Below are 17,515 nucleotides of genomic sequence, written 5' to 3'. Positions count from 1 at the left end.
GCACCTACACCAGACCACACATTTAGGAAAGAGAAAAATGTTACAACTACTAAACACCGCCCAGCTTAGGTTCATGTCACAGGGACGAGTGGCAAGCGATATCGTCCGGGACTGCCGAGCCTGTCAAGTCATGCAGCCGGGGAGGGTCAAAGGGACCCACGCAGGTACAAGGGAAAGGGGGAGGCAGCCAGGGCTGTTCTGGGAAGTAGATTTTACAGAAGTGAAGCCTGGGAAATATGGGTACCGGTATCTGCTAGTTATGGTGGATACGTTCTCCGGGTGGGTAGAGGCTTTCCCCACTAAGAGAGAGACTGCTCTAACGGTAGCCAAGAAAATATTAGAAGAAATAGTTCCTAGGTATGGACTGCCAGAAGGAATAGGATCAGATAATGGGCCTGCTTTTGTCAGCCAAGTTAGTCAGGGACTGGCCCAGGCTCTGGGGACCAATTGGAAACTGCATTGTGCCTATAACCCCCAGAGCTCAGGGCAGGTGGAGAGAATGAACAGAACAATAAAGGAGAGTCTGACTAAATTGGCCCTAGAGACTGGCGAGGACTGGGTGACCCTCCTTCCCTTCGCCCTGTTCCGAGCCCGGAACACCCCCTATCATTTAGGTTTAACCCCCTTTGAAATCATGTGTGGCACTCCTCCGCCCGTGGTCCCCAGGGTGAGCCCCGAGGCTCTCCCAAAACACCCCAAACACGTGTTGCAAGCCATACAAGCTCTGCAGAGCGTTCACAGCCAAGTGTGGCCGGCCCTCCGCGCCATATACCAGGCCACAGGGCTGGGGGCGGGTAGTGCTGAACATTCTTATCACCCACACCAGTCGGGGGACTGGGTGTGGGTAAAAAGACATAACAGCAAAACCCTCGAGCCTAAATGGAAGGGCCCCTTTCAAGTTATCCTTGTTACTCCCACTGCCCTCAAGGTGGATGGAATATCAACCTGGATACACCACTCCCACGTGAGGTCGGCTAGCAAGAGCGACCAAGAGCAGTGCCAGAGCCAGTGGAAGGCAACGGTGGATCCGGAGAACCCCCTAAAGACCAGGCTGACCCGAGTGACACCAGCATAGAGGAACTTAGTGACTCCAGTCCTCTTTGGAGTACTGGTCATACTAGTTGGAGTCGGACTTGGGACTGTAGCACCTGGAGGTTGGACTCCGTCGCAGAGATGCATGCTAGGCTTGTTTTATATCTTTTATGTGGGTGCTTTGGGGTTACTTTGCTTGTGAGCAGGAGTGTGGCAGCCGTGATAAATAGCAATCCCCACCAACCTCATAACCTCACATGAGAGATTGCCAATCAAGAGACTCATAAATTCTAGAATGTGACTTCGGGGGTAGGCCCCGTAAACGAATGGTGGCCAGACCTTATGTTTAACCTAGAAGAAATAAGCCCCATCAGCGTGAGTGAGCCTCCAGGGGCGCCCGGCCCTCGGCCAAGTGGGATTGTGTCACCACAGGCAGTAGGGACCAACCAGGTGCTCCACCCACGGCCAGCCACGGTGCACCCCAAACCAGTGATAAAGTTAGGGACAAACTCACTCACCCTAGGGAGCCCCATAAGCACGGTGCCTGAAGTAGAACTTAGAGATCCTCTGTGGAAGATGTTGACAGCTGCATACGAAGCAGTGGGAATGGCCGTCAATTTCAACCTCTCCACAGAAGCCTTCCCTAGGTCATGTCAATGGCACCGTAAAGGCCCTGGTCTCACTTTTCAGTCAGTTCTTGGCAAGGGGACCTGCCTCGGAACAGTGCCACCCAGCCATGCACAGCTCTGTGCCGGGGGTAACAGTAATAAATCAAACGGAAAAAAAAAAATGGGTCATTCCCGGGCCGAGTGGATGGTGGATTTGCTCCAAAACCAGTTTAACCCCTTGCCTTAGCCTATCAGTTTTTTTTTTTTTTTTTTTTTTTTGAGACAGAGTCTCGCTTTGTTGTCCAGGCTAGAGTGAGTGCCGTGGCGTCAGCCTAGCTCACAGCAACCTCAAACTCCTGGGCTCAAGCCATCCTTCTGCCTCAGCCTCCCGAGTAGCTGGGACTACAGGCATGCGCCACCATGCCCGGCTAATTTTTTATATATATATATCAGTTGGCCAATTGATTTCTTTCTATTTATAGTAGAGACGGGGTCTCGCTCTTGCTCAGGCTGGTTTTGAACTCCTGACCTTGAGCAATCCGCCCGCCTCGGCCTCCCAAGAGCTAGGATTACAGGCGTGAGCCACAGCGCCCGGCCAGCCTATCAGTTTTTAATGAATCTAAAAATACTGTGTTATGGTGTTAGTGTTCCCTAAAATAATATACCATACAGTAGAGACCATATACACCAGCAGGGCAGGCCAAGGGGTCACTAACCTAATATTCCAGAGAAAAAGAGAACCCCTTGCAGCCATTACCCTGGCCACACTTTTTGGCTTGGGGGCAATAGGAGCAGGGACTGGTATCTCCTCCCTAGTGATGCAACAGAGAGGGTTCAGCACCTTGAGAGCAGCCATTAATAAAGACATTGCAAGAATAGAAGAGTCTATCTCCCATCTAGAAAAGTCTCTGACCTCCCTGTCCGAAGTAGTACTACAAAATCGGAGGGGGCTATATCTAGTGTTCCTTCAACAGGGGGGACTATGTGCTGCCCTCCAAGAAGAGTGCTGTTTCTATGCAGACCACACAGGAGTCGTCAGGGAATCTATGGCTAAAGTTAGAGAAGAGCTTGCCTGCCACAAGCGGGAAAACGAGCTGCAGGCAGGTTGGTTTGAATCTTGGTTTAACAGCTCCCCTTGGCTAACTACCCTTATCTCAACGCTATTAGGACCACTAGTAATTCTGCTCTTAATCTTTACATTCGGACCCTGCATATTAAACAAGATAATAACCTTTGTAAAGGAAAGAGTTAATACAGTACAGCTTTTAGTGTTGCAGCAGCAGTATCAGAGGCTTTGGTCAGGTAGCACAGATTTAGAACCTTTAGAAGACCCAAGAAACGAGCAAGAGTGCTCGACCAGCTTCTAAAGAAAGGGGGGAATGTGAGGGGTCGAGACATTGCATACCTGCAAGGCCCACACCCCAGTGAAGCCGGAACTAACATCCGGCTTCTGGAAACTGTTGCTTGCTTGCCATGGAAACCATTGCTTGCTTGCTTGATTGCGCCAACTTTGCATTGTTCGGACCCCTGTATAGTGGGGCTGCCAGCCAACCAATCATGTTAAAGGTCAATGCATGATCCACGCGTGATCAGCCACTGCATAGCGTATGCACCATAGGGATAAAAGGCACGCTGCAACCCCAATCGGGGTCCTTGCCTGCAAGAGTGACCACTGCGTTGGTGCTCTGGGGCTTGGACCCTGGCTAGCCAGAAAATAAACCTCCTCTTGTGTAATTACATCCTCGATGTCTCTGCTTTTCTGTCCGGTGGGGCTGTGGAAGGTCGGTCCCTAACACTCCTGGCCTCAAGTGATCCTCCTGCCCCAGCCTCCCAAAGTGCTGGGATTACAGGTGTGAGCCACCATGCGCAGCCTTCAAGTCTTATTATTTAAGAAATACATTTCATAAAGCTATAGCTGCCATAGATAGTGATTACTCTGATGGATCTGGGCAAAGTCAATAGAAAACCTTCTGGAAAGAATTCACCATTCTAGATGCCACTTAGAGTATTTGTAATTCATGGAAGGAGGTCAAAATATCAACATTTACAGGGATTAGAAGAAGTTGATTCCAACCCTTATGAAGGACTTTGCAGGGCTCAAGACTTCGGTGGAGGAAGTCACTGCAAATGTGCTGCAAATAGCAAGAGCGTAACAATTAGCAGTGGAGTCTAAAGATGCGACTGAGTAGCTGCAATCTCATGACAAAATTTGAACTGATGAGCAGTTGCTTCTTAGGGATGAGCAAAGAAAGTGGTTTCTTGAGATGGAATCTACTGCAAGTGAAGACACTGTGACTGCTGTAGAAATAACAACAAAGGACTTAGACTATTACATAAACTTAGTTGACAGAGCGGTTAAGGTATAGTTTGAGAGGACTGACCACATTTCGAAAGAAGTTCTACTGCGGGTAAAATGCTATGAGATAGCGTCATAGGCTACAGAGAAGTCTTTTGTGAAAGGAACAGTCAATCAGCACAGCACATTTCATTGTTGTCTTATTTCAAGCACCGGCTACAGCCACCCCAGCCTTCAGGGCCGTCACTTGGTCAGCCAGCACCCACCAATATGGAGGAGACCTCCACCAACAACGAAGGCGACTTGCGCAAAGCATGTTTTAGCATAAAATATTTTAAAATTAAGATATGTACAGTTTTATATATAATGCTATTATTGCACGCTTACTAGACTACAGTATAGTATAAACATAACTTTTGCTTGCTCTGGGAAACCAAAAAGTTCGTGTGACTCGCTGTATCGGGATGGTCTGGAATGAAGCCTTAGTATCTCCCAGGTATGCCTGTAAACGACCAAGCAAGCCGCGATCTCGTGGGCACATGAAAGCTTTGAATATTTCTACGCACGTTATTCACTCACGTGCGCTTATTGGCACTTACTACGGAAAGAGGAACTCGCCTTCGTTTCAGTTTTGACCAAAGGGCCGGGGGGCGTGTCCATCGCCACGGCCCGGCCTACTGTGCCCTGGTTGGTTGAGTTCGACGCCCGTTCCCGCCGAGTCCCGCCCCCGCCGTCCCCGGGCCGGGAGAGGGCGTGGCCACTGCCGCGCCCGGTGGTCCGGCCGGCTCCTCTCGGGGACTCGGGGCGAGCTCGGGCGCCGGCGGCGAGTGGGGCGCGGGCCGCCGTGGGGGCTCGCGCCGCGGTCCCGAGCAGCCAGAGGCCCGCGGCTCGCCGCCGACCGGCGCCCGCCCCGCCCCTCGGCACGCAGGCCCGCGCGAGCTGGCGTGTGCGCGCTCGTCCCCGCCGAGCCTCGTTCGGCCTGCCGGGACGGGGCGGGCCAGGCCGGGCCGCCGGGGTGCGCGGGAGGGGCGCCGCCGCCGCCGAGGGCGAGGAGCATGTCTGCAACTCGAGCCAAGAAAGTGAAGATGGCCACCAAGTCGTGCCCCGAGTGCGACCAACAGGTGGGCGCCGGGCGCGCGGGGCGGCGCGGCGGGTGCGCGCGGCGGGCGGGCGTTGCGGGCGGCCGTTGGCTGCGGAGAGGCCGCCTCGCCGTCCCGGCGGCCGAGCGATTGCCGGGAAACCGGCGCCGCAGCCGGCCGCTCCCACCTATGGGCGGCGGGCCGACGGGGAGGCCCTGGGCGCTGTGGCTCGGCCGCGCGGGACGGGGCGTCCGTCGGGACCGTCCGGAGTCGCCTCCGGCCTCGGGTGACAGCGCGGGGCGCCTGGGGCCGCGGCGCGAGCGGACGAGCGCGGCCCCTTCTCGCCCGGCCGCCGGCGAGGATGCCCGGTGCCGACCCGAGCCCAGGCCCGGCTCCGAAAGCCCCTCCTGCCGCGCAGGGTCGCTTTGTTCCCGCTGGAGACGTGCGCGGCGGGTCCCCACCGGCCCCGCGACCCGCGGACGCGCACGTGTGGCAGACGGGGCCGCAGCGTAATGATTTAAAGTTTTGGTGAATTTGGTGATTCCCCCAGATGTATTTGTTATATTTTTGATGTTGTGTAGTCGCCAGTCCCGTCTTTACGTTGCTGCTAGTGGATCAAGATCGAATAAGGTCCCCATTGAAGCCCTTCCCTTGGGGTGTTCCTCTCCCACCCCTCGCGCTGTCCGCTGCTACCAGTTCGGCCTGTCTCTTCTAGATGTTTTAAAAATACATGTGTTTCGTGAATTCGGAACGTATATTTTCGGCAGGGCGCGGTGGCTCACGCCTGTACTCCTAGCTCTCTGGGAGGCCGAGGCGGGCGGATTGCTCAAGGTCAGGAGTTCGAAACCAGCCTGAGCAAGAGCGAGACCCTGTCTCTACTAAGAATAGAAAGAAATTAATTGACCAACTAAAAATATATGGAAAAAATCAGCCGGGCATGGTGGCGCATGCCTGTAGTCCCAGCTACTCGGGAGGCTGAGGCAGGAGGATGGCTTGAGCCCAGGAGTTTGAGGTTGCTGTGAGCTAGGCTGACGCCACAGCACTCACTGTAGCCTGGGCAACAAAGCGAGACTCTGTATCAAAAATAAATAAATAAATAAGCTGATTTTAGTGTATCCTTTAAGGAGAAATCTTGTAGGTTGATCAAATCTTGTAACAGAAAACACGTTTTGTTTTTTTTTGTTTTTTTTTTTCATAAACATACAGAACAGGAAAGAAAACACGTTTTATTCAGTGTCATTTATGAGCAGTGGTAAAAATACTGATCAGAGAATGGTTGGGCAAGGATATAGTTTTTGAGCTATACCAGTATGCAGTATAAAAACAATTTAGTCATCTTTTCCTAAGTAAAGAGTTTCTTTTTTACCATTAAACGAAATTTGTTCAATTTTGACAAAATTGAACTTTGTGATGTAAATATCTTTGCAGGAGACTATTTCAATGTTTACTTTATTTCCACTTATTCCAGTTAATTAATTAAGGTTAATTCCATGTAACCTTATTCCAAGGTTTACATGGTATGCATTATGCATTCTAATGTCTGTAGGGCTCCAGTTATTACAAATCCAAACCTTGTTCTAATTGGCATAAAGCAACCTTTTGGGAAAAAGAACCGGTTTTTAATATCCTAGTTGAAGAAGGAGCAAAAGATAATCAGCTTGTAGGAGTCCCTGAAACTGTTCAACAAAACATGATCAGCATTTTACTTGGAAAGGTCACATTACTTTTGTCATACCACTGCCCCCCCCATATATATATATTCTTTTGTATGAAGTTGGCTGTATCTTTGTCTGCTGTGGCTGCCATAAAAAAATGCCATAGTCTCCGTGGCTTAAACAACAGAAATTTATTTTCTCTCAGTTCTGGAGGCTGGAAGTCAAAGATCAGGATGCCAACATGATTGCTTCAGGTGAGGGCTCTCTCTTCCTGGCTTGCATATGGGTGTCCTCTCAGTGTACTCACATGGGAAAGAGAGGGTCAAGCTCTCTCCTGTCTCTTGTAAGGTCACGAATCCTATCACGAGGGTTCACCCTCACGGCCCCATCTAAACCTAACACATTGACTGCCACAGGGGAAAAAAAAATTTCCTTGGGCCTATGGTGTTTTATTATACAAAAATAGGATAAACACTTCAAAACCAAAATGATCCTTTCTAATTTAATGAAAAATTTGTTATTTTTTATTGTATTCTGTGTTTGAGTTACATGTAATTAAATTGTGAATATTAACTGTAACAGTAAGAACATCAACAAGTAAGATTTTCACAAACCAACTGCAGTACTAGGCCCCAGGCTCAAAACTGGCACGAGTACAACTCACTGGCAGTTAGTGTGTTAATTATCTCTCAAAGGCCCCATCTCCAAATACCCTCACATTGAGGGTTAGGGCTTCAATATAAGAATTTTGAAGGGACTCTATTCAGTCCATAGCAAGCTAGTTACATAATTTAATATGTTGGTGTGTTTTGTCCTTTATTCTAAATACTTAGAATATAACATTCATGTGGACTAATTAAAACTTTCGATGATTCTTAAAAGCGTTTTTTCTTTTATTAAAAGAATTGAAGAAAGTAATAGGTTAATTTTAGCTTTCTGATTATTTAAAAGTACAAGCTTCTTTTAGTTGTAAAATAGAAAATTACTACAGTCCAGAAAGCCATTTTCTAAACAACATTAGAGTACTGCTATGATTCTAAATTGCCTAAAGAACATTAAATTAGAATTTAGGTATAATTTATAAACATAAACATAAATGTAAAATTATTAAAGTTTGATTTCCACAATTGACTAGATTTACATATGCTGTGTGTGTCTGTGTGTGTGTAAATTTAAAAAACAGGTACAGAGGCCGGGCGCTGTGGCTCACGCCTGTAATCCTAGCTCTTGGGAGGCCGAGGCGGGCGGATTGCTCAAGGTCAGGAGTTCAAAACCAGCCTGAGCAAGAGCGAGACCCCGTCTCTACTATAAATAGAAAGAAATTAATTGGCCAACTGATATATATATAAAAAAATTAGCCGGGCATGGTGGTGCATGCCTGTAGTCCCAGCCACTGGGGAGGCTGAGGCAGAAGGATGGCTTGAGCCCAGGAGTTTGAGGTTGCTGTGAGCTAGGCTGACGCCACGGCACTCACTCTAGCCTGGGCAACAAAGCGAGACTCTGTCTCTCAAAAAAAAAAAAAAAAAAAAAAAACAGGTACAGAGATTAGCAAACAAAGCTGGGAGAGTTTCTGCTGCTTTATAACATCTCCTTTTTAGGCCTCTACTGAAAATATAGTTCAAAAACATCTAAACTGGAGTCCTTTTTATTTCAAGGAGTTTCACATCCATCAATCTCTCACAATTACTGAGCCATTTTGTGTGCAGTACTATTTAAGATTCTTGTCAGTTTTCTACCATCTTTTGTGTATATTTCTGTTTTTGGCTTTGTTTTTTAAAAATAGAGTAGTTTTTTTTTTCACTTACAGGAAATTTTATGTGACATACAGCAAACATGTCTGCTATAGGTAACTTTGATTCGCTTAGTAAAGATTTTAAATGAGTTCTCTGTAATGTGGTTATTTTAGAGCTTTTATAAAATCAGTGAAACACTATAGGACCAGGATTTTTCTTTTAGGAAGTTTTTTTTTTAACCTTTTTTACAAACATACAAACAACCTAAATAGCTCTTTCAAGGAAAGAATTGATGCACAATAAACCATGAGTAAACAGTACTTTGAATATTTTCTTTCTATTTAAAAACCCTGAAGTATAGCATTAGAATTTTTTTTTTTTTTTTGAGACAGAGTCTCGCTTTGTTGCCCAGGCTAGAGTGAGTGTCGTGGCGTCAGCCTGGCTCACAGCAACCTCAAACTCCTGGGCTCAAGCAATACTGCTGTCTCAGCCTCCCGAGCAGCTGGGACTACAGGCATGCACCACCATGCCCGGCTAATTTTTTTCTCTATATATTAGTTGGCCAATTAATTTCTTCCTATTTATAGTAAGATGGGTGTCTCGCTCTTGCTCAGGTTAGTTTCGAACTCCTGGACTCAAACAATCATCCCGCCTCGGCCTCCCAGAGAGCTAGGATTACAGGCGTGAGCCACCGCGCCCGACCCAGCATTAGAATTTTTATAACTATTATTTTTAGTATTATCAACTGAAATTTAAAGAAAGTTTAGTGTGTTTAAAATCCAAATTATTCTATAATTGAGATTAACTGAGGTTGTCCAACCTATTTCATAGTTCTTTTTATAGGATCTGGTTTGTGATGGTAGTTGGTTGGCTTTTTTTCCCCCTAGGGTGGGAGTTGAGAGGAAGAGACTTTTCAATTTAAATAGAACTTCAGAATGAATTAGTTTAGGCACTTGGAGGTTTCTTAAGCATAGAACACTTGCATTAAAATGAAAGTCAACCTGTGAATTGAATTACTCAGTGTTTATATATTCTGGGTCCCAAAGCCAAATGTCATACATTTCTTATCTGACTACAGCACTCTATGGGTTGATACGATTTTCTTGTGTATAAGACAGAGACCTAAGTTCAAATTTATTGAATTTCGGTAGCTGGAAGAAAATGCTTACTAATTAGCAAAGGAACTGTTGAATAAGAACATTATGCTTCTGTGTATTTTTGATAGCATTAATTTAAAATTTAAAATTTACATTACTATGGATGCCCTTAGTGATATGTTTAAATATAAAGGAAATGAGTCAGTGCCATTTGAGCTTGGTTTCTATGAAGATACGAACATTTTTTTTTTGAAACAGAGTTTCACTTTGTTGCCCAGGCTAGAGTGAGTGCCATGGCGTCAGCCTCGTTCACAGCAACCTCAAATTCCTGGGCTCAAGCGATCCTCCTGCCTCAGCCTCCCGAGTAGCTGGGACTACAGGCATGCGCCACCATGCCCGCCTAATTTTTTTCTATATATATTAGTTGGCCAGTTAATTTCTTTCTATTTATAGTAGAGATGGGGTCTTGCTCTTGCTCAGGCTGTTTTCGAACTCCTCACCTTGAGCAATCCCTCTCCCACCCCCACCCCAGCCTCCCAGAGTGCTAGGATTGCAGGCCTGAGCCACTGCGCTGTGAGGCACCGAGCCGGCCCAGTGTTTTTATTCTAAGAAAAGGAACTCTTCTGCCAGAATTTCATTTTAACTTAATTAGATTAAGGTTTTTTTTTTTTTTTTTTTTTTTTTTTGAGACAGAGTCTCGCTTTGTTGCCCAGGCTAGAGTGAGTGCCGTGGCGTCAGCCTAGCTCACAGCAACCTCAAACTCCTGGGCTCGAGTGATCCTTCTGCCTCAGCCTCCCGGGTAGCTGGGACTACAGGCATGCGCCACCATGCCCGGCTAATTTTTTATATATATATCAGTTGGCCAATTAATTTCTTTCTATTTATAGTAGAGACCGGGTCTCACTCTTGCTCAGGCTGGTTTCGAACTCCTGACGTTGAGCAATCCGCCCGCCTCGGCCTCCCAAGAGCTAGGATTACAGGCGTGAGCCACAGCGCCCGGCCTGTTTTTTTTTTTTTTGAGACAGAGTCTCGCTTTGTTGCCCAGGCTAGAGTGAGTGCTGTGGCGTCAGCCTAGCTCACAGCAACCTCAATCTCCTGGGCTCAAGCAATCCTTCTGCCTCAGCCTCCCGAGTAGCTGGGACTACAGGCATGCGCCACCATGCCCGGCTAATTTTTTCTGTATCTATCAGTTGGCCAATTAATTTCTTTCTATTTATAGTAGAGACGGTGTCTTGCTCTTGCTTAGGCTGGTTTCGAACTCCTGACCTTGAGCAATCCGCCCACCCTGGCCTCCCAGAGTGCTAGGATTACAGGCCTGAGCCACCGCCCCCAGCCTAGATTAAGTATTTATAATTCTAGAATATGAAGTGTTCTATACATACATGGATAAGAAGCTTTATAACTGTACTTTTACATAAACAGAACAGCTGCCAAATGGAATTTATCTTACAAAGAGAATTGCAATTTTCTGACTGTAATTATTTTGTGAGTACTTTTTTTTGCGATTAATTTCAGATTTTGGGTGAACATGTCTTCATTCCAGGGATCATTAAGCTTAATATTAGTGAAATGATTATGGATGGAAGTCTAAACATTTTTTTCGGTTTTTTCAAAAATGTTTGTCTTAAGAAATATTTATAGGCTTGAAATGGAGAAGGGAAATTTATGTATTTTACAAATTTGGAAATAGAAACCTAAAGAGTTTAAATGTTCCTGGAGCTGAGAATGTAAGATCTTAACTCCTACTTTTCCTATATTCTCTTTTGTTTATATCAGTATACTTTTGCTGCTCAAACTTGATGTAAACTATTCTTTTTTTATCAGTGGTAATTGGCATCCTCTCCACTTGTGTTAGAACCCTGAGTTATTTTCATTTCTTCCTACTTTATCACCAGTAGTCAGTTGGGGCCTTATTGTTATTTTTCCCATCTTTGAAACTTGTTGGCATATCTACCTTTTCTCCATTTCCATTCTCACTATTCCAGTGGTCCCTCATAATCTTATACTGGGATTACTAAACTTCAACAACTTCTAACTGCTCTCTTTTCCACTTTGTTCTGTACCATAAACTGCTATCAAACTAACATTTTAGGAAATGCTACCTTTTTTTCCCTACATAGTTTGCCTTGCTCTCACCCTATTATGGTGTTCTGTTGGTAATCAGCATATGTTTAATAGCCACTTATTATTTATGGTATGAGTATGGTATGGATATTCATGATATTGTTAAGCACTAGGAGAATGTGAATATATGACCATATAATATCCATCTCAATTTATTGTAAGGAGTTGGGGTTTAAATAAATTTGTGATTCCTACTCCAAGTAATTTATCATTCAAGAAGACCACTTAACCACTGAGCAATTTAATCATAGAAAAATTGTAAGGCCAAGAGTGGTGGCTCACGCCTGTAATCTTAGCACTCTGGGAGGCGGAGGCGGAGGCAGAGGCGGGCGGATTGAGGTCAGGAGTTCGAAACTAGCCTGGGCGAGACCCTGTCTCTACTAAAAATAGAAAGAAATTGATTGACCAACTAAAAATATATATACACAAAATTAGCCGGCCATGGTGGCACATGCCTGTAGTCCCAGCTATTCGGGAGGCTGAGGCAGTAGGATCACTTGAGCCCAGGAGATTGAGGTTGCTGTGAGCTAGGCTGATGCCACGGCATTCACTCTAGCCTGGGCAACAAAGTGAGACTCTGTCTTAAAAAATAAAAAGAAAGAAAGAAAGAGGGGGGGGGAGAGGGAGAGAGAGAGAGAGAAAGAAAGAAAGAGAGAAAGAAAAATTGTAATAATATATATTTTCCTTTTACTTTACAGGTTCCTGTTGCATGTAAATCATGTCCCTGTGGTTACATATTTATTAGCAGAAAACTGTTAAATGCAAAACACTCAGAGAAATCACCTCCTTCTACAGGTAATTTTGAGAGTTTAATGCATTTTTATCTTTTTGGTATAGAAATGTAAAGTTAATTTTTGTAAATTTACTGTTTATATTGTTTGTTGAAGTTAAAAATTAAATCTGTTGAATTGTGTCTTTGGCTTTTATGAGCTATTGGAATAAGCTTATGACATTGGTTTCATGTGCATTCCATTTAAATGTTAACTCTCTTGTAGTGTCTGTAATGCTTATAACAATTTTTTTTTTTATTTTGAGACAGAGTCTTGCTCTGTCACCCAGGCTAGACTGCTGTGGCGTCAGCCTAGCTCACAGCAACCTCAAACTCCTGACCTCAAGTGATCCTCCTGCTTTGGCCTCCCGGAGTACTAGGATTATAGGCATGAGCCACCATGCCCAGCCCTATAACAAATTTTTTATTTTCGTAAGATGGAGAACTATTGAAGAGTTTAAGCAAGGGAGTGACCTGATCTGATTAAAAAATATATTTTTTATTAATAAATAGCTTAAGTAATGATTGACATTGAGTAAATTGGACATATTTAAAGTATACAGTTTGATAAGTTTTGACATAGGTATATACCAGTCACTATAATCAATATTATGAACATTCATCATTTTTCAAAGTTTTCTAGGTCCCTTTTGCAATCCCTTTTTCTGCTACCCTTCCTCCAGGTAACCACTGATCTGCTTTCTGTCACTATATAAGTGAAATTATACGGTATATACTCTCTTTTGCCGGGCTTTCACTGAGCATACTTATTTAAAATTGAGCCTTGTTGTATGTATCAGTAAGAGCTCATTCCTTTTTATTGGTTAGTAGTACTATTTGTATGGATATGCCACGACTTGATTATTCATTCTTCTGTTGGTGGACATTTGAATTTTTTCTATCACGATGTTGGTAAAATTTGCAACAACTTGATTTTTTTTCTTTTTTTCTTTTTCTTTTTTTTTTTTGGAACAGAGTCTCGCTTTTTTGCCCAGGCTACAGTGAGTGCCGTGGCGTCAGCCTAGCTCACAGCAACCTCACATTCCTGGGCTCAAGCAATCCTCCTGCCTCAGCCTCCCAAGTAGCTGGGACTACAGGCACCATGCCCAGCTAATTTTTTCTATGTTTATTAGTTGGCCAATTAATTTCTTTCTATTTATAGTAGAGACGGGGTCTTGCTCTTGCTCAGGTTGGTTTCGAACTCCTGACCTCGAGCAGTCCGCCCGCCTTGGCCTCCCAGAGTGCTAGGATTATAGGCGTGAGCCACCGCGCCCAGCCCGAAAGATTTTTTTTTCACCTAGTGAAGAAAGTAGAAAAATATAACTTCGTTTTGGGATGAATATAATTTTTAGGCATATAGGTTATTTTTTTATAAGCCCCTGATTGAGAATATCTAAAAAATAATTTTCTTTGAACTTGTTGTTTTCCCATTAACATAGACAAATTGGATGTATTCAATAGATACGTAATTAAAAATTTTTTTTATTCATTGATTAAAATCAGATTTTCATACAGTGGTGATCTCAGAATAACAATAGATTGATTATAAATGCGCAGGGAGCATCTGGTATATTCTAGGCACTATTCCAAGCCTGGGGCATAAAGCAGTGGCTCTGTGACAAAGGCATGTTTATACTGCTGCCATGGAACTGACATTCTTGTGGGCAGGAGATAGTGAACAAATACACAGGGCAAATACCACCTTGTAATAAATGCCTTGTAGGAAATTAAAATAGGGTACTGTCCTAGCAAGTGACTAGAAGGCTACTCTTGATTAGGTCTTTTTGAGGAGATGACATTTAAATTAAGCCTCCATAGGGAGAAGGGGCTAGCCATGATAAGATCAGGGCGAAGAACATTCCTGTCAGGTGGAAATAGCAAAAGTTCTAGGCTGGACAAAGTGTTATATACTTTATCAACAAAGAAGACCACTGTGATTTCAGTACAGATATTAAGAGCAGGGGAATAGAAGATGAGTTCAGAGGGATAATCAGGGACCAGATTATATTATATAAGGCTTTGTAAACCAAAATAAGAAGTTTGGATTTTTTTTTGTTTGTAAAATGTGGGGAGAAAATATCTCTGAGATGAAGTGGAGTGAGGAGAAGATGACATACTCTGATATGAGTTTTAGAAAGATCATTCTGGCTGCTGTATAGAGAATAGTTTGTCGGGTACAAAGATGAAAGTGGACTATTGCAGTAGCTTACCTGAGTGAGGATGCTGGGTTACACAAAGAGTGGTTATAGTAGCAGATTATTGAAGTAGTACTTTCATTTATGTCTGAGAGGTCTATTTATTTTAGGTCTCCGTAGAAATGGCAAGAAAGTTGTTTAATTACATTTCTGTCTCAGTTTCAGTTTGTTCCCTTTTCTCTTGAGGAGGAACTTAATTCATTGGTTCACAAAGGGTGTTGCTTTATTGGCTATGTAGGATTCATCTAGAGAGCTGCTACTAATGGATTCCTGGCTGGGCATGGGGGCTTACACCTGTAATCTTAGCACTCAAGGAGGCTGAGTTGGGAGGATTGCTTGAGGCCAGGAGTTCGAGACCAATCTGGGCAATAGTGAGACCCCATCTCTACAAAAAATAGAGCATGGTGGTGCACACCTGTAGTCCCAGCTCCTAGGGAGGCTGAGGCAGGAGGATCACTTGAGCCCAGGAGTTTAAGGTTGCAGTTAACTATGATGATTCCACTGAACTCAAGCAGGGGTGACAAAGTGAGACCGTGTCTTAAAAATTAAAAAAATTAAAAAATGGATTCCTAGATCTTATTCCCTGAGAGTTTGGTTTAGGTACAGGAACCCTGGAATGATGATTCATTCAATAGCTATTTTGGGGTGTCATGTTAGCTCAGTGCTGAGTCTCCAAAAATGAGTAAGACATGATCCCTGCTCTTAGTGGGACTCTGTATATGTATGTGTGTGTCTGTGTGTTTATTCTGCAAGTGTTTTGGGGTTTCTATTAGGTACCAGTGATTCAGGTGAGAATGAGGTAAGAAACCCAGCAAAGAAAGAAAGAAGATACAAGTGTTAAGAAATCTGAACCAGTTGAACCAGAGGGAAGAATTTAGAATGATTCTCAGAGTTCTAACTGGGATTGCTGGTTAGAAAGGGAAAATAAGAGGGAAAATGAACTTTGACGGAAAGATGAAGAATTTAATTTTGGATATAATTGGGAAACATCCATGTGGATTTTTTTTTCCAATTGTACATAGTCTAAAGCTCAGAAAATAGCTTAGTTGCAGATAAAACTTTTGAGCTATCAGTGAATAGATGTTAGATGACATCATGGAAAACGGATGAGCATGTGCTGGAGAGTTTATAGGGTGGAAGAGGAAGGAGTTCAGGCACTGTACTGGCAAACACTGATCTTACAGGCAGGTCAGGTCAACTAAGAAGTAGTGTCAGCTGTAGAAGAAAAAACAACAGAGAGTGGTGGTATGTAAGTCATGGCAATAAGTGAGTTTTAAGAAGTAAGTCATTATTATTTTACATTTGTAGTTTCCTGAGGTTCTCTTGGATAATAAGAGTGGCCTTTTAACCTTGAAGTGAAGATGAAACATTGAAGCCTACAAATCCCAGGAAGAGGAGGAAGAACCAACAAAAGAAACAGAAAGGAAGGAGAAACATTAGGAATAGGCTGTGCCATAGAAATCAAAGGAGGGCTGAGCGTGGTGGCTCACACCTGTAATCCTGGCACTCTGGGAGGCTGAGTGGGAGGATTGCTTGAGCTCAGGAGTTCAAGAACAGCCTGAGCAAGAGTGAGACCCCGTCTCTACTAAAAATAGAAAAATTAGCCAGACATCATGGCAAGGGCCTTTAGTCCCAGCTACTTGGGAGGTTGAGGGAGGATCCCTTGAGCCCAGGAGTGTGAAGTTGTAGTGAGCTATGATGACTCCACAGCACCCTACCCAGGGCAACAGAGTGAGACTCTGACTCAGAAAAAAAAACCGAAACCAAAGGAGGAAAAGATTTTAAGGAGAGGGTTAAGAGTATTCAGGCTTGGAAAAAAGTTTTGTAGAGTACAGACAAGGGGGCAGAAGACCTGCTTTGGGTTCAAATTCCGTCACTTTCTAAGCAAGCTAGTTAACCTCCATGAGTAACTACTGTCTGCTTGTTTATAAGATAGATTTATAGTACCTGCATTAGCATATTGAATTGTAGGTGAAGTATATATGAAAACCTCTAACACATGCAAAGCTTGGTACGTTATATAGGTAGTAAGTAAATACCCATTCTTATAATTAGATTTCTTAAAAGTAGGATTTGCCTTGGGTAATCCATAGTGTATAGGAAACTAGAAGAGAATAATTTTAAAGTCATTACAGTTTATCAAGTACTCAGCGAACATTGTCAATCAAATCTAGAACATAACAGTTTTAAGGAAAGTATATTAGCAGAGAATTTATATAGGAAGAAATGAAAGTAGATAATATATATCTGAAAGATAAGCAACTGCACTAAATAATCAGGGAAATGTAGTTTGAATGAAATACGATTCTTTTTGCCCACAGTCTGACAAAAGTGTAAAAAATTTCTAAGTGGTTTTATGAGTATGGCCGAATGGGTACTTCCATGCTTACTGTTGGGAACATAAACTGACATAGCCTTTTTGGAGAACAATCTTATAGTAGTTGTTAAAAGTTTTAAATGCACAGCATAATCTGCAATCTATAGAGTTTTTTAATCGATAGGTATGCAGCCTAGAGAGCCTAATTGTTTGTATACACAAAGAAATATTTACTAGGATTTTCAAGGCAACACTTTATAATGGCAAAAGGTTGTTAATAAGGTAGGTGTCATCAGTATGGAAATGGTTAAAGTGGGGTACTTCTTTTAGAGAACAGTGTATGCTTGTTAGAAAGAATGATCCAGATTTTTATGAACTGACATGGAAAGATCTCTAAAACACTTAATTTAAGAAAAAAATGCAAAACAATATCTGCAATATGAGCTCATTTGTTTTTAAAACTCCACAAAATGGTTTCCACATGTAGTACTAATCACTAAATACATAAATGCTTAGATAGATAACTATATAGTAAGCATGGAATCAAGGAAAACTTTTGTTTTCATAATTAAACATTTAAAAAAGAATCATTAAAACTCAAGTTGTACTT

At 43.5% G+C, this 17,515-nt stretch overlaps 1 protein-coding gene across 2 annotated transcripts in view; it reads left to right on the top strand.

Annotated features, from left to right (window-relative positions):
- Positions 1–4,656: 4,656 nt before the first annotated feature.
- The window catches only part of C20H16orf87 (chromosome 20 C16orf87 homolog), a 42,889-nt gene continuing 30,030 nt past the window's right edge, over positions 4,657–17,515 (top strand). Inside the window, exons 1-2 of one of the 2 annotated variants that reach the window (XM_075995601.1) lie at positions 4,657–5,057; positions 12,323–12,419. In XM_075995601.1, coding sequence (XP_075851716.1) covers positions 4,992–5,057; positions 12,323–12,419 — 163 coding nt within the window. In that variant the 5' untranslated portion in view covers positions 4,657–4,991. The remainder of the gene's footprint in view (positions 5,058–12,322; positions 12,420–17,515) is intronic. The other variant, XM_020282687.2, reaches the window with a different exon arrangement.

This window comes from Microcebus murinus, chromosome 20 (assembly GCF_040939455.1).
Source record: "Microcebus murinus isolate Inina chromosome 20, M.murinus_Inina_mat1.0, whole genome shotgun sequence".
Taxonomy (NCBI): Eukaryota; Metazoa; Chordata; class Mammalia; order Primates; family Cheirogaleidae; genus Microcebus; species Microcebus murinus.
This window is presented reverse-complemented; position numbering and strand designations above follow the sequence as displayed.